Genomic DNA, 23,158 nt, shown 5'->3' on the forward strand with positions numbered 1-23,158 from the left:
GTAGCCCACTTTTCCTATTGCTCGTAAACTATATGCCAAAGTCACCAATTGAACGAAAAGTTGGTTGCCTGGCAACTGAGTAGCTGCCCTGAGTGCAATCCTGTCCGGGTCTCTAGGTACTGTGACAAAGTTCCTCCTCTACGTTGGTGGGTCCTGCACTTATTGGCAGATTTGCTCGCCTCACAGATTCACCCTGTGGGTCGGGAAACAGTCCAGAGACTTTCCCCTCTGGTAGAAGCCACAGTCCAGGTCAATTCCTCCTGTGTTTGATCAGGAGTTGGGAGGTTTGGGGGGAACCCGGGTTCCAGCCCAGGGCCCTGTGAACTGCAGCTGTCCAGAGTGCCTCCTGGAACAGTTGTGTGACAGCTACAACTCCCTGGGCTACTTCCCCATGGCCTCCTCCCAGCACCTTCTTTGTCCTCACCACCGGACCTTCCTCCTGATGTCTGATAACGCTTGTACTTCTCAGTCCTCCAGCAGTGCCTACTCGCTCTCAGCTTCTTGCACACCTCTTGCTCCCAGTTCCTCACATGCACTTCCTCTCCTCTGCTTCCCTGGCTCTCTTTGGCCTGACTGGAGTGAGCCCTTTTATAGCATCAGAGGGGCCTTAATTAGAGTCAGGTGCTTAACAGCCTCACCTGACTCTTAGCAGGTTAATTGGAGTCAGGTGTTCTCATTAGCCTGGAGCAGCCCCTGCTCTGGTCACTCAGGGAACAGAAAACTGCTTATCCAGTGGCCAGTATATCTCCCTTCTACTACTCTGCTGTTCCCAACTGGCCTGGGTCTATCACAGTACGTACCTGGTGTGGCGAGCTCACCCCACCCAGGCTGCAGCGGCTACGTGGCTGTTTTCTGTATGCTCACACGACAAGAGGAAGTGCAGGTATGTCTGCCCATGCTGGAAGTTACAGCTCCGGTGTGGACCTCTTCAGCTCCTGTGATGAGGCTCTAGTTGGGATGGAAATAACCACGCACAGGTATTTACCCAGGGGCTGGATGAGTCTCTTACCGGAGAGATCTGTGCACGGAGTGGTTACACAGGGGCAGTCTAAAAGCTTAGTGTCACCCCCATGTGACATGGGTGCTTATGGTTTCAGGACACAGAGACAGCGCAGAATATGCTGATCTCAGTGGAAATGCCATGGGCAAATTGGCAAATTTCACGCCCAGACAGTGACTAGGGGTCAGACTCTGCTTTTAGTAGCACTGTAAATCCAGAGAAACATCCCCCCCAAGCCCAGAAGTGTTGCGCCAGGGGAGTGTGGTCCAAATGGGGTGATAGGACTGCACTTTGCACGGTCAATTTTCGGACGCCAACAAATGTGAACTACTCTGGATTTTCACTGGTGTAACAGACGGCAGAATCTCGCCCACTCTGTGTAACTGCCTGTAGCTGCAAACTGCTCCTAGCCTGTCAGTTCCCAAATATTATATGGTGAGAAATGGATTTTAGTCAGTTACAGTGAATTTAAAATATGCGCCTCTCCCACCCAAGACTGGATTTGATTTTAGGGGAGGCAGTGTTGTCTAGTGGATAGATCACAGGGCTGGGCGTCAGGAGGCTGAGTTCTAATCCTGCTGCTCCCATGGCCTTGCTGTTTGACTCTGGGCAAGCCATCTGTGTTCCCTCCCATCTTTGGTTTGTTTAGACTGTAAATGATTTGAGGCAGGGACTGTCTCACAATATGTGTGTGTATATAGCAGCCAGCACAATGGGGCTCAGATCCCAGCTGGAGATATAATCACATGACTCCAGGAGCTGGGGCTTGAAGTCAAAACATCAAATATTGGAAAACTCTCCAACATCTCAGCTTCCAACAAGGTTTAATCACACACCAAAGAGGTTTATTTCTCATTCCCTTCCCAGAGTGACCTTTACCCTGTAAATAAACAATCCGGCTTAGACAGCAAATGGAACCCTGTTATTTGCTTTGTTTGTACATGATATTTACTTACCCTGTCACAACACAGAATTGACCATGTCATTAAACAATCACTGGTCTCCGTGGAAATAAAGAGGACATATAGGGTATCATGCCTTCTGATTAATTATAGCGATTAATTGCCGGAGCAGAGTGGTTCCTGAAACCACTGGCCCTGCTGACCCAATCTGTAGGCATCATATAGGAAAATCAGGCCCTGTTTATGGTAATTGTGTTGGATACTTTCCTTTGATCACTGTAAATGATTCAGAAGTGTCAGATAGAGACTTGGTGGGACGGGGAAAGGAGGGGACGATGACTGAAGCAGCAGCCTACACACCTGTTGTTGTGATTAGATCCGATGTTCATTCTTCAGGCAGGGAAATGGCCCTTTTAGAGGTAATGGACTCTCTCTAAATAAGACTCCGGTGGCTGATTTCTTTTTAATAACTGAATCTTTCTCCTCAACAAAGGACTGCAAATTGATTCAAACCACTGAGTGCCACTTACTCATCTCATGAGCTGTTTAAGCAGCCGGCTCGCGCTCGTTCGCCTGGCATTGAGTGCTCTGCAGTCAGTCATCATTGCCGAAGTGGGGGCGAGTCCAACTTCAGTCAGCAGAAATGTTGGAGTTCTTAATTGTGAAGTTGAAGGTGGCAAAACTAGATAAATAAACTGCAGCTGAACCAGCAGCCTTTGCAGTGTTGGACATTTCTACTCACTCAGTTCCCAGGCCTGGCTGCTGGGTCAAACTGTGGGCTCAAGCGTTGTGAAAATGTCGTTGTAATCATTGATCTCAAAGTGCCACTAGCCCCATTTTTCAGATTTGGGAAACTGAGGCACAGCATGGGTAAGTGGCTTGTCCAAAGTCTTACAGCAGGCCAGTGGCAGAGCCAGGAAGCAAACCCAGAGCTCCTGCTCCCAGTCCAGTTCCTAAGGAAATTGCAGTGAAAGGTGAAACCTTTCACAACTTGACGCAGATCTTTCCAGAGCAAACTTTTGACCTTTTTTCCGTGAGATACTTGGAGAATAAGCTCAAGAGGTTTATGGGGCCATAGGCTGCATGGCAAAGTACAGCTGGAGAAAACTCGATAGCCCTGCCTCAGACAGTCGCAAGGTAAGACCAGAAATAACAGGAGGTGGTGACCACATGGGACTGATAAAAGAATCACTAGGTGAAATTCACTGGCCTCCTGGTCAGATTAGAGGAACATAATGGTCCACTGTGACCTTCAAATCTATGAATTTATGCACTTCTCAGAATTGCTGCTGTTTGTTTATTTTCTTTATTTGCAAATTTCATGCAAAGACAAGATTGTAGCCAGTAGGGAGACTGGGGGGAGGGGGAGATTGACTTTCCCTGTTTTCATAGTAATATCCTGCTTTCATTGGCGGATAGATCCAAATTTTGCTTCAGACCAACTTTACAAGTGTGAGGGAATCTCCATTCCTCTGTGCACCCCTCGCTCCCGAAATAAAAATGGGTCACTTCGCCCAGTTTGGTATTCAGGGCTTTGATGCATGTTTATCACTGAACTGTGTTGTGACCTATGGCAAGTCATTCAACTGCCGCATGACTCAGTTTCCTCATCTGTAAAATAGGAATAATAAAACTTCTCACAGGTGCAAGGCTTGACCTGTGCAAAAGCCTTGGAGACCCTCAGGGGACAGTGCGATATGAATACAAAGTTGCAGCATTAATATTAGTAGATTTTTTTCTGCTTCTGATCTATGCCCAGGAGGACACGCTGCCTTATTGCTATCATTTAGTTTTTGTTTTTGTTAATACACCCAGAAGCCTCCCAGCAGGCAGCATGGAGAAATTAATATTACTCCTCTTATAACAGGGCATGGCTGGCCTGGATGGGAAGAATGGAATCAAAGGAGCTAAAGGCGACAGAGGTCTGCAGGGTCAAAAGGGGGAACCGGTGAGTCTCGCAAAGAAGACAGAGGGATATTTTGAAGGCTGAAAAACCGGCTTGGTGCTTTTTCCAGTATTGCCAACCCCAACGTGTTCAAAAATCACGAGTCAGGCTCACCAAAAATCATGTGATTGGCTCTAAAATCATGAGATTATGTACAAATAATAGATGTGGGGGTCTTTTATTTGCCTTCTGCTTTATGAGCCATTAGGGTGCACTGGGGGTCACATTTTGAAGCTTCCTACACAGCTGCGAGGGCTAGAAACTGACTTTTTCTTTAAGAATGAAGGCTGAAATGATCACAGATCCACGTGACTCCAGGAGCTGGGGCTTTAAGGAAGACAGTAATTAGCATGAGACTCGTGACAAAATCATGCGAGTTGGCAACACTGCTTTTCTGACCCAGATTTGGAATTCCCGCCAAAAAACGTATCCTCGGCATTAGGTGTAGGCCCTCAAGTGCTTTTGTTGTTGTTTGTGAGACTTGCTGTAAGCAAAATTACTGAATGACACCACTGGAGAACTCTGAACTATGCTGTGGGCAGATTCTCAGCATGTATACATTGGCGTAGTTCCACTGGAAACTGATTAGCACCTGCTGAGAATGTGCCCTGAGTCTCTTGTGACAGTTTTGCATTCTCCCAGGGCAAGTTCAGCTTTCCAGACGTTTTACCTGCATGCTACTTCCAACCACAATATCCACAGCGCTGGTAAAACTGGTGTGGGGAGAAGGGGGAAAAAATCAGCCAGCTGCTAGTTCTGCAAACTTTTCCAGGAAAGAGATTTTTTTTGTTACAGGAGGCAAGGGGAATTGTGGTGGGAGCTTTCCTCTGCCGGCAAAAGTGACTTTTCCCCTGGGGCAAAGCAAGGTCTGTAAATTGGCTCTTGTTTCCTAGTGGAATTTTGTCCTTTTCTCTCATTAACCCTTAAAATGCCTTCAACATCTCCCAAATGGAGCGGGGGGGGAAGGGAACTCTTTCTGGTTTTGACTCTTCCTGGAAAGTGGCCAAAATCTTTTGCAAAAGAATTTGAAAAAGTTTTGCAAATATATCGAAAGCCAGCTCTGTGCAGAGCCAGGGCAGCACATCAGACTGCTTGTGTTACAACTCCTCGGAGCCCCTTAGAGCATTCAGTCAGGGAAGGAGCCAGGCACTACAATGTTCAGAGCAGTAACTAATGTATGAGTGTGGTGGGGTGATGACTCACCCACGTGGCGCCTCCTGCTGGCCATCTCAGGAATTAGCTCTTTCCAGCCCAGAGCACCCTCTGCAGCTGGTGTCTTGCCTGCCACTGGCCCCCATGTCCCTCCCAGATCCCGGTGCCCTTTGCCCAGGGGTTCTGCCCACCGCAGTAACCCCTCGCTCTGGGTCTCCCTTCTCAGGGGAACCCCCAACCCTCTATCCCCACCTTGCCTCAGTGGCTACTGCCAGTCACCATCTAGCCCCCGCTCCCTGGGGCCGAATGCAGTCTGTAAACATAGAAATCATAGATCATTAGGGTTGGAAGGGACCTCAGGAGATCATCTAGTCCCACCCCCTGCTCAAAGCAGGACCAATCCCCAAATTGCCCCCTCAAGGATTGAACTCATCACTCATCACCGTCAAGGGGGGTTGGACCAGCTGCCTTTGCCTATCTCTGGGCTGCCCTTCCACAGCCCTAGTACCTAGCTGGTCCTTTTAGCAGGGCCTGCAGCCTGGGGTATTTCCTGGCTGGAGCTTCCCAGCTCCCTCTGCCCTTCCCCAGCACTGCTCCACCTCAGGTACCCTTCCCAGCTCCCCAGGCAGCCAGGTCCTTCTCTCTCAGGAGGCTAGAGAGAGTGTGTGTTTGTCCTTCCGGCCCACTGCCCTCTTATAAGAGCCAGCTGGGCCCTGATTGCACTGGCTGCAGCTGTGGCTGCTTTCCTAATCAGCCCAGCTTTTCCCCTGCCACAGCCCTCTCCCAGGGCTATTTTAAGCCCTTCAGGGCAGGAGCAGGGTAACCACCCCGCTACAATAAGCTAACGGAGACTGTCTAATAATTGCTAGCTGTCGCAGCACTGATATGATCTTTCCAAACCTCTAGACACTCAAGGCTGTTCGTTATTCCAATTCACTTGGCATCGGGAATCCCCGTAAAACAAGCTGCCATCCTGTGATGAGTGATGGCACTTTTTCAGCCTCATCACACTCCAACCATATTCCTGGCAGCTGTGTAGAAATCAGTAGATTGTTTGCGATGCGAAGACAGAAAGGGAGAGTCACTTTGGGGTCACTTTGTGTTCGAGTATACTCCGCTATCGTGTGTGTTGCTGTGTTTTCCATCCCAGAGGTGGCTGCATTTCCATGGGGGAAATGATTCCTTTATACAAGCTTATAAAATGCAGTGGAGCCTTTGGGGTGCAAGGGGCAATATAAATTGAAGATGATGCTATTAGGAGACCTGTATTTTTAACTTTCTAGTTGCAGATCATTGTGTGTATGTGTGTGTATCACACACACGGTGGTGGTGCGAGACTCACCACCATGGCGCCTCCTGCTGGCCGTTCTGGAATTAGCTCAAGTCCTTCCGCAGGGCATGCTCCTCCGGTGGTGTCTCGCTCGCCGTTACGCCCGCTTTGTTGTCTCCACCTCTCTGGGACCCGCATCGCTCCCCGGACCGCAGCGTCCTCTTCTGGGCCTTTTGGGGGAACCGGCAGTCTATAATCCAGCCATTTGCCTTGGTTGCCTGCTGCAGTCACCAGTCTAGTCCCTTGCTCCAAGGGAAAACTGCAGTCCATGTTGGCCACTTCCCTCAGGGCGAGTGGGGGCAGCCCTAGCACCTTATCTGCCCTTCCTCCAGGGTCTCAGTCTGGCAGCAGTCAGCCAGAAGCTCCTTCTTTTCTGCTACCCTGCCCAGCACTGCTCTAGCCATGGTGCTCCTAAGCAGCCAGTCCTTCTCCCTAGCAGGCCAAGGAGAGACTGCCTTCTGCAGCCCTTTATATATGGCCCCTGCTGGCCCTGATTGGCTGCTGCAACAAGCCGCCTCCTGATTGGCTTGCTTAGTGAGCCCTTCTCTAATTGGAGGGTTCTGCGCAGGCTCCCTCTGGCCTAATTTATCTCTTCTGCCCTGTGTGGGGCAACTGACACACACACACACACACTCTCTCACTCTCTCTCTTAGAATCATGTTTGTCTTTTATTCAGGGAGCGGAAGGTGATCCTGGTATAACTGGAGACCTTGGACGGAAAGGATCTAAGGTAAGAAACGAGCATCATCATAGAAATAATGAGTGCTTTGGCTGTTCTCAGGGGCGGAGGGGAAGATGGTGCAGCAAATATGAAAACTGGTTGACCTGAATGATTGTAGAAAATGGCAAGTGGACCACTCTGCTAGGTAGGTAGATGGCAGGTGAAGAAGAGAGCAGTGCAGTGTTTACACAACTCTGTTAAGCCCTGCACGAGTTAGTGCTGGCCCTTTGCACAGGGGTGGATATCACTGTGTTTTGTCCTACTTATCTTTACCAGCTAGTTGTCATTTCTCTCCAAGGGCTTGCGTGGTTTTCCCGGGTGGATGGGTAGCCCTGGTGCAGATGGAATAAAGGTGAGGACTTTTTATTGTTCTTCTTCCTTTTAACATTAGTTTAAAGGGGATTTAGCGTAGGTGAAGTGTGTGCCCATGACAGCCCAGGGCAATGAGGTCCTCCTAGTTATCCGCAGGTCAGGCCCAGCATTGGGCCGTGACAGATCCCGTCATAATGTTCTGCCAGCCTGTCTCAGACCCAACCCAGAGAAGCTACCCGTAGGTCTGAGAGCAGAGGTCACATTCCATGGCCCATTCTATTGGCAGCTGATCCACTCACCAGTTTGGAGGAGGTTTAACCACGCCTATCGCAATACTCTCCATTCGGTCTGATTTTCACATGCATTAACCCCCCCCCCCCCCAATCATCTTTCTAATCGGTGCCTTCTGTTCCCAACCTGCTTACATCTCCAATATCTTGTTCCACATGCAGGGTGAGATTGGCAGCCCTGGAAAACCAGGGATACCAGGGTCAGATGGACTGCTTGGGCCAAAGGTGAGTAGGAAGCCCCTCTTCTCTCTCAGCTGGAAGCTTTGTAAGGGCATTACAGGTGTTCGAAATTTAATTACCCAGCGCCCATGTCCCTCTCCGTGGGCTTGTCGAAGGACAGAAATGGTACTGATTTCACACAATCTGCTTCTAAACGGATGCAGTTAAATCAGCGCAAGCTCATGTGTGGACATGCTTAAATCAGTTTCACACTGGCTGGTTTTAGCTTAAATTCAGTTTGTTACCAAATACAGTTAGATGGCTGCAAATTTTGGTCAGTTGACCAGGCCTAGTGACGTAGGTGCTGAAACTAGGGGGTGCGGGAGCACCCCCTGGCTTGAAGTGGTTTCCATCATATACAGGGTTTCCAGTTTGGTTCAATGGCTCCCAGCACCCCCACTATACAAATTGTTCCAGCACCTCTGCCTAGTGAACACTGCGGGGGGTTCTTTTTGAACAGCAAAAGCTGAATGCTAAATATCTGTCAGCGAGCTCTGGGTTTGGTTCTTGATGTTTGTTCTCTTTTCTCACCTCCATGGCTGGTCGGGGAGGGGAGGGCAGGTGTCAAGCTTTGCCAGCCAATGCATTAGTTTGCTTGCTCTGAGCACTCACTCAGGACCTGATTCGGAGCCCATTGAAGTCAATGAGATTCTTTCCATCTGCCGCCAGCGATACACCCAGCCAGAGGGGTTGCAGAGGGAGTCAGACAGACAGTCAGGCAGACGCTGCATGTTACTCATCAGGATTCCTGCTGGGCTGACCAAATTCTAGTAAACGCGAACTGCAACACACGGATTCAGTAGGGCGCCATGACACCGTACCTGACCCTGTGACAGCCTAGCACCTGGGTGGGATGTTGTGCATGTGTGGGAGATTGGCTTGTTTGATAAGGAAAACCAGAGACCTCGGGTTTTGTTGCTAACAACCCACCATGCTTTATTTTTTACTCTCCCAAAATAGAACTGCCATCTTAGGGAACCTAGCGAGCCACAACATCTAATGACAGGTTGCAGAGTGGTAGCCGTGTTAGTCTGTATCAGCAAAAAGAACGAGGAGTCCTTGTGGCACTTAGAGACTAACACATTTATTTGGGCATAAGCTTTTGTGGGCTAATACCCACTTCATCAGATGCATCGAGTGGAAAATATAGTAGGAAGATATATATATATACACAGAGAACATGAAAAGATGAGGGGTTGCCATACCAACTCTAATGAGACAAATCAATTAAAATGGGCTATTATCAGCAGGAGGAAAAAAATCACTTTTGTAGTGTATATCTTCCTACTGTATTTTCCATTCCATCCATCTGATGAAGTGGGTTTTAGTCCCTGAAAGCTTATGCCCAAATAAATTTGTTAGTCTCTAAGGTGACATCTAATGAATTCTTTCCTGCATTAAGTGGTACTAGGGCCTATTCCAAACAGCATGTGCACTTGTCACTGAATTACAGCTTGCTTGGAAAATGACACGGTTGTGCATTGGCTTTGATTTTTCTCTTGTCTACCTCCAGGGTGAGCAAGGAATGTCAGGTGCAGATGGCCCCATGGGAGTTTCTGGGGAGAAAGGAGAAAAGGTTAGTACTCTCAAAAGAACACCAAGAGGCCATGTTTTGAATGTACCATCCATCACGTTGAGTTAACGAAATTATACACTTGCTAAATCTCATGTACCCTTTCCAGAGGACAAGTGTCACCTGTCTTAAGCATTAAGCTTGGACTTGGGGAGATGTCTCCTTAAGTTCACTCTGTGGCAATGCATTTAACCCTTGGGGCTGGTCTACTGCTTTATCTATCTCGGTATAGTTAAAGTGGTACAAATCCCCTAGTGCGGATGCAGTTATAGCAGCATAAAGGCACAAATAGCCCTTCCTATGCAGAAAGGAGAATCTATTGGTATAAGATACCTTCATGCTGGTATAACTGTGTCCACACTGGGGGATGTTTTGGTAAAAAATTGCACCTCTAACCAACATAGTTACACTGGTACAAAATCTATGTGTAGATTAGGCCTTGGAGTGGAAACCCTGGTGTGGTGTATACACCCCAGGCCATTTTTGTAGAATCGCAAATTGATCTTAAAGGACTGAAATACACACAGTGTAGACTCTTTACATCCAACATACTGAGCCTGATTCTCCTTTCACTCGTACCAATTTTAATTCAATTTAATTTAAATTGCTCCTTGGAGTCACCTGACTTCCACTGATTTAAGCCCCTGAAGAATCAGGTCCACTGTATTCTGCAGATGCGCCGATGTAGGAGGTAAATAAGGCTCTGACACTGTGTAAGTGAGGAGGTATGATCCACACTGCTGTGCCAGCTCATACTGAAGGCTCATCAATTTCAGCAGGGGTGTCGTTTTTATTTGTTATTTCATTCTTTGTGCCGGGACTCGGGGTCCAGGTTCTGTGAGATAGTGATGGCACCCAAACCAGAGCAGGGAAGGGGAGGGAAATGCTTCCCAACCATGCAGCTCCCTGGACTAGCTTGAAAGAAACATCCTCTGCACAAATATTTGCATCAGTTGTAATAATGGGGATGTTTTTAAGAGGTCCAGGCCCTCTCAGCCAAAGTTCTCAAGTGGGGAAAGACTTGGAAAGCTTTCATTCAAATCAGTTCACCTCAATGCACCGCCAGATGTCTCCTGACCTCCCCACAGCTGCCTGTTCCCCTTCTGCCCATTGGCCTTTCCTCTTGTCCTATCCCACATGCCGCTTCTGCTCCTCTGCACCATCTACGCTTCCTGTGCAGCCACTGTATGTGATCCTCACCTGCCCATCTCTCCACTATACCCCCTCCTGCCTCCCAAGCTGTCTGCCTGCTGGTTGGTCCAGTTCCCACCATCCACCTGCTCTGCAGTGCTGCTCCATAGGAACATAATTGGAAGGGATCTCCTGGGTCATGATCTCCAGTACCCTGCTATCACAGGTAGCCACGTTGGTGCACCCGCGGTCTGTCTCTATAGCAATGGTAATTTGGGGTCCAAACCTGCTTCCATTGATGCCAGCTGCAATTAATGAATATGAAATTTTTTGGGTCATAAATGTGAACTAAAGTTTAAATATTTTAGAAAAAAATCATAGTAGAATGATTAGATTTGGCATTTGCTTTATAATGATCCTTTATTAATGATCTGGATGATGGGATGGATTGCACCCTCAGCAAGTTGGCAGATGACACTAAGCTTGGGGGAGAGGTAGATACGCTGAAGGATAGGGATTGAGTCCAGAGTGACCTAGACAAATTAGAGGATTGGGCCAAAAGAAATCTGATGAGGTTCAACAAGGACAAGCGCAGAGTCCTGCACTTAGGAAGGAAGAATCCCATGCACCTATACAGGCTGGGGACCGACTGGCTAAGCAGCAGTTCTGCAGAAAAGGACCTGGGGATTACAGTGGACGAGAAGCTGGATATGAGTCAGCAGTGTGCCCTTGTTGCCAAGAAGGCCAATGGCATATTGGGCTGTATTAGTAGGAGCATTGCCAGCAGATCGAGGGAAGTGATTATTCCCCTCTATTCGGCACTGGTGAGGCCACATCTGGAGTATTGTGTCCAGTTTTGGTCCCCGCGCTACAGAAGGGATGTGGACAAATTGGAAAGAGTCCAGTGGAGGGCAACGAAAATTATTAGAGGTCTGGAGCACATGACTTAATGGGAGAGGCTGAGGGAACGGGGGTTATTTAGTCTGCAGAAGAGAAGAGTGAGTGGCGATTTGATAGCAGCCTTCAACTACCTGAAGGGGCATTCCAAAGAGGATGGAGTTCAGCTGTTGCCAGTGGTGGCAGATGACAGAACAAGGAGCAATGGTCTCAAGTTGCAGTGGGGGAGGTCTAGGTTGGATATTAGGAAACACTATTTCACTAAGAGGGTGGTGAAGCACTGGAATGGGTTACCTACGGAGGTGGTGGAACCTCCATCCTTAGAGGTTGACAAAGCCCTGGCTGGGATGATTTAGTTGGGGATTGGTCCTGCTTTGAGCAAGGGGTTGGACTAGATACCTGCTGAGGTCCCTTCCAATCCTGATATTCTATGAGTCTATGATTCTAGTAGAAACCATCTTCCAATATCTTAAGGGCTGTTATAAAGAGGATGGGGATCAATTGTTCTCCGTGTGCACTGAAGGTAGGATAAGAACTAATGGGCTTAATTTGCAGTAAGGGAGATTTAGGTTAGATAGTAGGAAAATCTGTAGACAGGCTTCCAAGGGAGGCTGTGGAATCTCCATCATTGGAGTTTTTTAAGAACAGGTTGGACAAATACCCGTTAGGGATGGTCTAGGGTTACTTGGTCCTGCCTCAATGCCGGGGGCTGGACTTGATGACTTCTCGGGGTCAACATTTCTATGATTCTATGAAGTTCATAAACTTACCAAGCTCCATCTGAAAATGAGTTAGGCTCCGTGTCCCCACTACTCCTACTGGCAGGCTTTCAAAACCTCACTCCTCTGATGGTTAGAACCTTCCTCTCAATTTCAGCCAAAATTTATTCATGGCCAGTTTAAACCCATATGCTCCCTTGGCCTGCTTGTGCTACTGCTTCTTCCAGCCTCTTCCACCTCTCCAATTCTCACATGTGCCTCGATTTCCACACCCTCACTGCTTGGCTCCCCTCCCACCAACCTTCTTGGCTTTCCTCCCAAACTACTCTTCCCTCCATGCACCCTGAGGCTGCTCCTCCCCACACTCCTTAGCAGTTACTGAGAGGATAATGTCAGGTGTTGCCAACTCTAATAACTTATCCTGAGTCATCTTGCCATATATATGGTGTTTTTTTTCTTAAAGCCCCAGCTCCCAGAGTCACGTGATTACCTTAGAATCTCAACTTTCATTTAAAGAACCAAGGCTAAGCTTCTGCCCCCTGTGGTGGAGAAGAAAAGCTTGAAAACGTGAAACCTACAGGCTCAAACCCCACAAAGCAAGTAAAGCAAACCCCAAAGGCGTTATTTTTAAAGCCTCATGATTTTAAAGCCAATCTATTGTTTTTCGGGGGTCCTGACTCATGTTTTGTCAATGCTTGGGGCTGGTAGTGCTGTGCCAGGGGAGCCCTTTTCTCGGCTATATTGTTTTATCACCGCATTTGTAATTTCTCGTTAATAATGGTGCGTGCACGAGCGTGTGTGAATTTAGTGATGGTGAAAGGTGCCAAGTGTCCATGCTTGATGACCCCTTTTTATCCCACCACCAGTAATGGTACTGTCCTCTAACGCCACCTCTAGGGATGAAAAGGAAGTTCAGGCTCTTAGCACATTCAGACTCTCTACTAATGCCCATGGGTGGGAGGGGCGAGGGTTGAGGACATGGCCAACTGTCCGGTTGGAATAACACTGAGACCCACCAATTCATTTCATGTCGGTCATTCAATCAGTCATTGCATGGCTGCAGCTTGAAGTCAGTATTATCACGATCTGTGGCTTAGTGTTGAAAGGACGTCTATTAGAGCAGGTTAGCAAACGGATTTCCTGCCCCTTGAAACTTGAGGTGTTTTTTCTAAATGGTCCCAAATCAGGAAAAAAAGCCAAAATTTTGATTTTTTTTTTTATGAACTGAAATTCCAGAAAACAATTCAGTACAGGTCAATCAAAACATTTCGTTTAACTTTCAGCCCTTTTCCTTGGTCTTGTATACAATTAAGTTTCAAATGAAAAGTCATTTTGAAATGAAAAAGTGAAAGATTTGTTGCAAAAAGGTTGAAACGGGATGTTTTGACACTTTCTAAATGTTTTTTCCAATTTTTTTTCTAAATGCAATTTTGTCAAAATTACATAAGAACATAAAAACATAAGAACGACCCTACTGGGTCAGACCAAAGGTCCATCTAGCCCAGTATCCTGTCTTCCAACAGTGGCCAGTGCCAGGTGCCCCAGAGGGAATGGACAGAACAGGGAATCATCAAGTGATCCATTCCCTGTCGCTCATTTCCCCGAAACAATTTTGCAAAAATAAAAAATAATAATTTGGTTTTGTTGAAACGACATTTTCTGATGGGAAACTGGTGTGATGCAAATGTTCCAACCAGCTCTATTGTATTTCCCACGACCAGTCACTGGAGCCATTCATTCATTCTCTGCACTTGCAGACTACACCAATATCTGGGTTATTGCTGCTTTTGTATCCTAAAGAGTTTTTGACATCAAAACAGCTTTTCTGTTCACCTTTACAGATTTTCTCACATTAAAAAAAAATTCCTTTGAATTGAATTGCACACGCTCTATTCTTATCACAATCTAATTGGTGCATTATTATGTGTGGTGGAAATTTATGTGAAGGAGAATTCGTGCTGGCTGTTTCTCTTCTTAGCCTTAAATGGTATTTCTAAATGGTGTCATTATCAAGGCTTTGCAAAACTCAAGTATGTTGGGTTTGGAGGGGCGGGGGTTAACTTGGAAATCCAGGCTGTGGACAAATTCAGCACTTAAAATTCCAGCCATCGGAATTGCTCAATGACAATGCAGATGTATTAGTGACACAATTAATGCAGCATACCTGCCTGTCTGCTACTAGCTAGTGAGGGGAAATGGAGAAGGATAGAAAGCTACAGGGAGGGGAGAAGAGATGAAGGGAGCAGGATAAGAGCGAAAGAGAGAGAATAGTTTACCTAGGAAAGGAGATAAATAAGAGGGGACGTGATAAAGCTATGTGAAATAGTGAAGGGGACAGAGACAGTAGATCGAGAGCTTCTTTTCCCCCAGTCTCATTTCTCAAGGACAAGGAGACATGCAGTTAAACTGAAAGTGGCAAATTCAAAACTGATAAAAGGAAGCATTTTTTTTCCACCCAGTGTGTAATTGGGTTGTGGAACTCATTGCCACAGGAAGCTGTTGAGGCCAAAGCATTGCCAAGAGTCAGAGGAAGTTGGAGCTCGATATAGATAGCAAAAATATCCAGAGTTTTAACGGTTAATGCTAAAAAGTTTGGAAAGGGATATAACACCTCAGTGCATCAGGGCTCAGTGCAATCTCTGCTAGGGATTAGGAGGACATCTTCATTGGGAGCAGATGACCCCACTTCTTCATGCTGTGGGTTTCTTGCACTTTCCTCTGAAGCATCTGTTTGGACCCTATTGGAGCTGGGATTCTGGAGTGGATGGACCATGGATCTGGACTAGCTCGACCATGGGATCTTATCAAAGAAGAAAGAGAAGAAGAGTTTTGTACTTTTCTTCTTGCTAGTTTGCTTTAGAAGTTCTAGCCTTGTGGCTACCCAGCCTGCCACCCACTCTTGTGAGCGCCTCCTTTGTATTACGGCCACGCACGAGCTTATGCAAGTCAGTGCCTGAAATACAATTAAACTGAGAGTCACCGGGGGTCACTTGTGCTAAATGGGAAAACAGGCTCTGTTGGGCAGGGGGAATGCGTTGCATCAATCATGTCGGGGGGGCTCCCATCTTGATCCTCCAACACTCAGCGACCCAACTGACTCACACTCCATCTCATTCCCCAAGAGAGCTCTGCTTTGGAGCGGTTGGGGAGGGTGAGGGAAGGAGCTGACTCTCCCTTCAGAATAGTTTAATGGGACTCTGCCTTGCTTTAGATGGATGGGCTTCTATTTTTAGTGTGCAGAAGAAACAGCTGCATGAATTAGAAATGCAGCTTGGCTGAGTCACTGAGGTCTTCCCCTCCACTTCCTTCAAGTTCTTCTCTCTCCTCGGAGCAACTTCTGGAGAATTCTCATTAGTGCACATTAGTGTGCATTTAATGGCTGAAGTATTAGTAACGGAGCCTTTTCACCTCTGGGCTTGCGGACTCATCCAGCCCAGGGCCAGAGGGAGTGAGAAACATGTTACCCTCCGGGGGCGTTGGGTAGCACGTGTGAAATGAGTTGGGCATCTCACTTTAGCGCCCAGCAGATGGACGGCGTCCATGTCACAAAGCAGTGACGGTGCCACGGGGCGCGGCCATCGCTGTCACAATCGGCACGTTTGGTGGCAGCCTCTTCAGAAAGGTCGGGGATTGACTGGGCCAGAGAGTCTGAACAACCCTCTCAGCCCGACAGATGGGCACACCAGAGTGTTGAAGCATGTTGGCAGGCCAGGCACTGGCCGGCAGGATGATGTGGTGGAAATGGCACAGGACTTGGACTCCCAAGATCTGGGTTTAAATTCTGGCTCCAGCATACACTCCCTGCATCACCTTGGGTGAGTCACTTAATCTACATTGCACCTCAGTTCTCCATCTGTACAATGGGGATAAAAGCACTGCTCTACCTCGCGGCGGGGAGCGGGGTTGTGAGGATCAGTACATGTGTGAGGTGCTCCGTGATGGGGGCCAGGTGAGTACCTCAATGGTTAGTCACTGTTCTGTGGGTAAATAGAAGAGTTCAGATGCCAAGACCATCAACACTGTTCCTTAGGAGAGGCTATACCCACCTGCACCTGGCATTGACAGGGGAATGGAAATGGGTATTGCCAGGAAAATTTTCCTACCCCCATTCGTCTCTTAGCACAGGGCAGCTCTTTGGGTAGGGTTTCTCTGAGATAACGAGGTTGCTCTGGGAGTATAATCTGATGCAAATGTATTTGTCCTGCTGTTTTGACATTGCAGCAGAGGGTCCGGCACAGAGACATAACTGTAGTGAATGCAGGGCTGGCTCCAAGCACCAGTGAAGGAAGAAGGTGCCTGAGGTGGCCAATAGAAAGGGGAGGCAATGTGTCCCTTGTCGGGGGGGCACGGCCGGATTGGGCGGCGGCAGCACTTCGGTGGCAGCAAAATCGGCCCACTCCGGATTGGCGGCAATTCGGCGGCGGGCCCTTCACTTGCTGTCTTGCTCCTTGGCGGCACTTTGGCAGCAGCTTGATAGGGTTCTTTGGGGGGGGGGGGGTTCCGCCACTTGGGGCGGCAAAAAAGCTGGAGCCGGCACTGAGTGAATGCAAGGGATGGATGAACTAAGCACTGCGTCTATCAGGGCCGGCTCCAGGGGTTTTGTGGCCCCAAGCAGCCAAAAAAAAAAAAAAAAGCCGCCATCGCGATCTGCGGCAATTCAGCGGAAGGTCCTTAACTCCGAGCGGGAGCAAGGGACCCTCCGCCGAATTGCCGCGGAATACCTGGACGTGCCGCCCCTCTCCGGAGTGGCCGCCCCAAGCACCTGCTTGCTAAGCTGGTGCCTGGAGCCGGCCCTGGCGTCTATGTTGGCAAAGGGCCCTCCCCTCCAACATTCAAATCATTTCACTGCATTATTAATAGGACAGCCAGATGTAAAGGGTTAATATATGTCCCACTGCCAGTAACCCCACTGACAGCATGGGCTGGGTAGGCCTTTGCAACCCCCCCATCTTCCGGGGGACATGCCCATAGTCATTGGTACTTGAAGGGAAGTCTCTGACCCACTCTCTGTTTGGAATTCTCAGGGGGCCAAGGGAGTTCCTGGCTTGGGCGGATTTAAAGGGCAGGTTGGATTGCCGGGGAAGATTGGTGTGGCTGGACCACCTGGATCTCAAGGACCACAGGGTGACCCAGGACCACAGGTAAGACATTCTGGGCACATTGCATTAGATGCTCTGCAGAATTCTCACAGCTCCGGCAACTGTCTAAAGGGGTGTGAGCTAGTGGGCCGAGTGCAGCCTGAAAGCCAAGGCTGGTCACTTGCAGCTTGCTTTTCAGGGGAGCTGAGCATCCATATAACCCCACTGGCTTCGGCTTTTAAAAGTCTGTAGGAGAAAGAGAGAGCCTGGAGCATGGGGCCTGGTGCAAGATCTGAGGCCTGGACAAGAGGCTATGAACCAAAGTCAGGCCATATATTAAAGGAGATGTTTACAAGTTCACTCTATGACTTTTGCAAAAGCATTGCCAGTGTGGCTAAAACACAGGCACTCCTAAGAAGTGACAGATACTGAGTAAGTGCAAGAACACACCCCAAAAGCTTAATCCAGGGACATCCTGGCCAGTGCCAGATAAGAGGGTCTGCTAGAGGTAATGAATAGGGAAGTTGTGCCAGAGACACCTGGAGCACGATACAAGGGGAGGTAATAAGCAGATGTCATGAAACACGTAAGATGGTATGAGTTGTTTGTCTGTCTATAAATATTGGGGTGCCTTGCCTTAACCCTCTGTGCGGCCTTGGGGACAGCAGAAATTCCCGCTGCTGACTGAGCCGTTCCTTGCCACTGGACACTCGTGTGTTAGTGTCCCTGTAACCCTGGAGCCAGGGCACTAGTACTGTGTCATGAGGGCAATAAACCTGGCCGAGTGCCTTTGTCACTGAACCGGGCCAGTGGTCGTTCTTTCTGGGTAGTATGATCGAGGTCTTCCAAACCAGCTATCTGCGCTGGGCTGGGACAGCATACGGACAGCGCACAGGCGCCTAACTGACAACAATAAGCGACATAGCCAGCTCTAACCACGGCCTTCTCCACAGACAGCGTGGTTGGTACGTGGCAGATGACAGTTTGGCCCTCACCAATAGCCTCTGGGCCATATTGTAACCCAAAAGGCAAGATTTAAAATCGGTGGTGAGAGGGAAATAACCAGTTGAAGCAAAACTCTCCACAAAAAGCTCACATGTATCAACCTCTTCAAGGATCCCCCCTGCGGGCTACTGACTCAGCAAGAGGAAGGACAGACCCATGGTTATGGTGCTAGCCTGGAATGTGGGAGACTTCCTGCTCTGCCACAGACTCAGTGTGTCACCTTGGACAAGTCTCTTAGCCTCTGTTCCCCATCTGTACAATGCGGGTATTGGCAGACTTGCAGGGGTGTTGTGAGGATAAATACTGCCCATCACTATGGCAATGGGGGCCAGCTAGATAATGCTTGGAAATGGTACTTAAGCAAGAGGAAGGTTGCGAACTGTAGGTGAGCATGACAGACCCTGTGCCTGGTCCTCCAGTCCCACTGGGCTTCAGTGGGCTTGCTACGCAGAGCCACCTGGTGAAAGCACGTTTAGAACAAAAGAAAGCCCTGAGGGGTGGCGTGGGCTGGAGGTGTCTCAAACCTTGCTCAGCGTGGGAACGTGAACTCAGAGCAGTCCATGTCTGCAGGCTTTGCTGCTGCTCTTGTTCTTTTAACTCTTCAAGGTGAGCAGGACGCGCCTCTGCAGAGGTAAAGGACTAAGACCTCTAGACAGCTGAAGGAGATCGGAGTTCTGATCCCGGCTCTGCCACCACCTTGTTCTGTGATCATGGTCAAGTCACTTAACCTCTCTGTGCATCAGTTCCCCATGTATAAAATGGGGGTAACAACACGCCCGTTCTCACATCCTTTTTCTGTCTATGTTGGAAAGTCTCCAGGGCAGGAACTGGCACCTAAATAAGAAAGGAAAGCGAGGTAAATTTTAAGCTGCTAGCGTGGTGAATGTGCCCCAACAACCCTAGACATTTGGGGTACTTGGTGCTTCTAGTTCTGAAGCAGTTGGATGCTTTAAAGCTGTATTTGTGGGTCATCTTTAAGATGTGTCTTTGCACGCAAGACATGCTGGGCTCCTTTTGAAATGTAACAAAAAGACTTGGAAATGAGACATGCTAATGCTATTGAGGAATGTGACTGTCCTGCCCCCAGATTTTATGATAATGAAGAGCGCATGCAAGCACAATACAGCGGATGATACTGTAGATTGATGCTAATCAGCAACCCACGAGCATCATTTATTAAATAAGCAAGAAATCTGCCAATGGAACAGACTAAAAATAAAAACATACCTCTCGACTGTGCTGCGGGGAAAGGCTGAATTTCAGCCTTCAGCTAGACGATAAAAGTAAATGAATGTCAAAAGACTGGAGAACATGAGAAATGCATAGAAGAGGTAAATGTCTGAAAGGCCAACCATTTCCCATAAATTAATCTGTAAATAGGCATTTAAAAATCACTATCAGTAAATAGGTGAGGGCTCATAGAATCATTGGACTGGAAGGGACCTCGAGAGGTCAGCTAGTCCAGTCCCCTGTAGTGTGTCATGTTTCACACCATAGGTGGCTGCATGCTGCACATCAGCAGTGGTGTGACCGGATGCCCGGGATGGGCCACCCTGAAAATGTCACACTCAGGGTAGACTGCATGAAATAGGAGAGACAATCCCCAGAGCTGGTGGGTCACCCTATACTTGGATTCACCAGACCAGTAACAAAAGAGCTTCTGCAGCACCACACCACACCAGAAGCCAAACAAAGTCCCCCTTAGGCACTCCAGCCCTTGGCTCCCATCAAGGCAACCCAGTCTAATATAGTGAGAAGTTATTGAAAACCTATTTCGCCAGATGTGAGGTTCTTTTTAATCCCAAAAGATTAGGCACATATCCCCAGGTTAATACGAATCCCAGATCTTACCCAAATATCACGCTCCCAGTCAATCCTTAGTAAACTAACTAAAGATTGTAATAGTAAAAGGAAAGAAGAGGGTTATAAATGGTTAACAGGTCATATACGTACAAATGATTGCAAAGCCTTTCTCTCAGGTTTGTGGCAGGGATGGAATAGTTTGCTGGCTTGTAAGGTATCTCTGGTAACTTCCAAAAGATTGGAAGGTCCTCAGTCCATAGTTCAAGATGCTCCATTTTTTGTAAATCCACAGTCCAGAGAATTAGAGCAGGAATGAGGCGAAATGGAGATATCTCAGGGGTCTTTTATATCCTCTGCCGTGTGCATAGAAATTTACTGTCCCAAACAAAGCCCACAGCCACTGTGTGTGGAAAATTACTGGCCCAAGATGGAGTCTAGGGTCACATGAGTATATGTGGTTTGCTTACATGGTTTGCTGTATCACAGGGAAATAGTCATTGGCTCCTTGCTGTCTGGGGCATCCTGCAGGAAGATCTACTGGGCAGGATGAGTTTCTTCAATGGCCCATTGTGCGATCTGAGTGTCCTTGATGGACCATCAATACATAGCTGTCTAGCTCTGATGTAAATCCATCTGGTGGGTGTCTCCCAGGAATACAGCACAGGTTTCCATAGCCAAAAGTCATAACGTCCACTATAAAGATGATACATGGATTTAACCAGGATAATCATACTTGTTAGACTGTAACTTTTCCATTGAAACTTACATGATACACTTCGTACAAGATTTATGGTTATAAATTATATAACAGTGGTAATACCAATGGTATAAATAGTCATATTTCGTCACACAACGTCACAGGTGGGTGAATTGATTCTTGAATATACGGTCTGTAAAATACCTCCTGGAGGAAAGGTAAGTTGTAGCTCTGCTTCAGGAAAACAACACATTGGGGGAGGAGGGGGACAAAGACACAATGTTTTTGCTTTTAACCATTATGCCGCGTTACCCAAGTACTTAAGACTCTCTCACCATCAGCCAGCCAGTTGCGGGGGTGGGGGGGGGCAGGATGGGGGAGGAATAAAGTATGTAGCAAATACCATCATGTAAAGAGATGCGGAGAATTTGATGTGCAGAGCTGGTAAGACTGATACAATTCTATAACGTCTGTGCTATACAAACAATAGAGATTCTCCTGTGGAAGTCATTCAAACCCCATTTCCTGGGATGACCCAAAGTAGACAGACAGAAAAGTGGAACACAGAGCAGCCTTGGGCTTGTTACATCAGTGTCAAACTGAGCTTGGACCTCAAGAGTTCCATTTCCTTCATTAATCTAGGACACGTAGTTTCCAAGTGGTTCAAAATTTGGCCAAATGACTGATTGGAACAACTGACATTACACCCCAAGTTCCCCTTGGCTTCTATTTGAGCCTGGGATGCAAACAGTGCTTCAAAATCCACTGTTTGAAATGAGCAATAATTAGTACCAGGATTGTCCTCTCCTGGCTTTCACTGGACCCCTATCTTGGATGACACGAAGGCAGTGACTATGTCTTTAGTGCAATGTGGATGGATCTGCAGCCTGATTTTTTCCACTGCCCTGCACCATGTGTCGTCATTTACCTCTGTACAAACTGAGTGAGGTATAAAATGCTGGTAGTGCTTTACTCCCTTTGGCACAGGTGTGTAGATACTGACGCAGGTGCAGGGCAGTGGGGGATCATGACCCTAGAGAGGAGACAACTAGATAAGGGCAAATGCAGTGAACACAACTAATTCTAGCTTGCATTCATTATAGTCATTGTCAGGTTTAATAGCTTAATTATGTACTTGGAGATACTATAAAAGAGGGCCTGATCTAGACAAAATAAACTCCGTGATGCAGAAGCTCAAACACAGTAACAGGCCTTCATTTCCTGAAGTATCTTTAGTACAAAAGATGGGCCTATATCGTCCCTTACTGTAACAAACATCAAACCACTATGGAAGAGCGCGATGCAGAAACCGACCCCAGTGTCGCAGTAGGAAGCACGTTTGGAGTCATCTGGTTTATGAGGCGTAACTTCCTTTTTTGCTCTCCTTAGTTAAAATCCACACTCAGTTTTATCACTGAAGATCCAGCCCAGATCAAGGTTCCCATCCAAGTTCTAAAACCCCAAGAAGAGGAGTTTACAATGGGAGTAACACTTCTCCAGTGGTGCTATCCTAATGTTCATTAGATCTTTTTTTCTGCAATAGGAGGCATGCAGTTAGCTTTGGCATGTTCACAGGGCCAGATCTTGCTCTCTGTTACGCCAGTGCATGGCCCCACATGTTTTAAAGAGGTTCCAGAATTTGAGCCTCATGTCCCTGATTGTTCCTTCAGCTTATGCAGGCACAGGGGACCTCACTCAGGCTCAACTCCCTTCAGAACATGCAAGGGAAGAAAGCAGCACTACTCCACGCAGAAGGAGTGTCCCAGGGCTTGGCTGAGCACAAGAGAAGGTAGCACAATGGGCTTGGCTATTCACACAGGCTGGAAATATTTCAGCCCCATGGATTTCCACCTGGCAGTCCCGTCTGGAGTTAAAGCTTCCCAAAGCAGCTTTACCTCCCATAGGATGCTCTCCCCAGCTGCTACAAAGGAGCCATGCTGCATGGGGAAATGGACAGCAGAGCAGCGTGGCATGGGAGCCAACTCTGACAGGCCTGTTCCTGCTGCCATGAATTGTGGGGTTCCCTTTCCCCAGGGATCCCCTGGATCTGTGGAGTTGGGAGGCCTCGCCTCCTGCCAGCTCTCAATTCCTCCCTCCTAAGAAGATGCTTCCCTGTGAATTCTAGCAGGAGAACCTCATGAAGATTTCTGGTCCCTTTGCATGGGAAAACCTCCTCTGCCCCAGAGCCATTAGAGCAGTCACCGCCATTGAAATTTAGCATCATTGTGGTAGTTCTGTGCAGCATGGAAACACTGGGTCAGATCCTGCTCCCACAAATTCAGGACAGGGTTGATGTCAAGTAGTAAATGTCAATGTGTTTGTAATGTCGTTCCATGCTTTGTGCTTCCACAGGAATTCATAGACTACAAAGCCAGGAGGGACCG

The 23,158-nt window shown here is 47.9% G+C and overlaps 1 protein-coding gene across 10 annotated transcripts in view; it reads left to right on the top strand.

Moving 5' to 3' along the window:
* LOC120395660 (collagen alpha-1(VII) chain-like) overlaps window positions 1–23,158 on the top strand; it is a 128,583-nt gene that overhangs the window by 81,035 nt on the left and 24,390 nt on the right. For all 10 annotated transcript variants that reach the window (XM_039520261.1, XM_039520263.1, XM_039520262.1 and 7 more), the window contains 6 exons: window positions 3,770–3,850; window positions 7,006–7,059; window positions 7,349–7,402; window positions 7,815–7,877; window positions 9,385–9,447; window positions 17,216–17,332. In XM_039520261.1, the coding sequence (XP_039376195.1) occupies window positions 3,770–3,850; window positions 7,006–7,059; window positions 7,349–7,402; window positions 7,815–7,877; window positions 9,385–9,447; window positions 17,216–17,332 (432 nt within the window). The remainder of the gene's footprint in view (window positions 1–3,769; window positions 3,851–7,005; window positions 7,060–7,348; window positions 7,403–7,814; window positions 7,878–9,384; window positions 9,448–17,215; window positions 17,333–23,158) is intronic.

The sequence above is a fragment of the Mauremys reevesii genome, linkage group 1 (assembly GCF_016161935.1).
Source record: "Mauremys reevesii isolate NIE-2019 linkage group 1, ASM1616193v1, whole genome shotgun sequence".
Lineage (NCBI taxonomy): Eukaryota > Metazoa > Chordata > Testudines > Geoemydidae > Mauremys > Mauremys reevesii.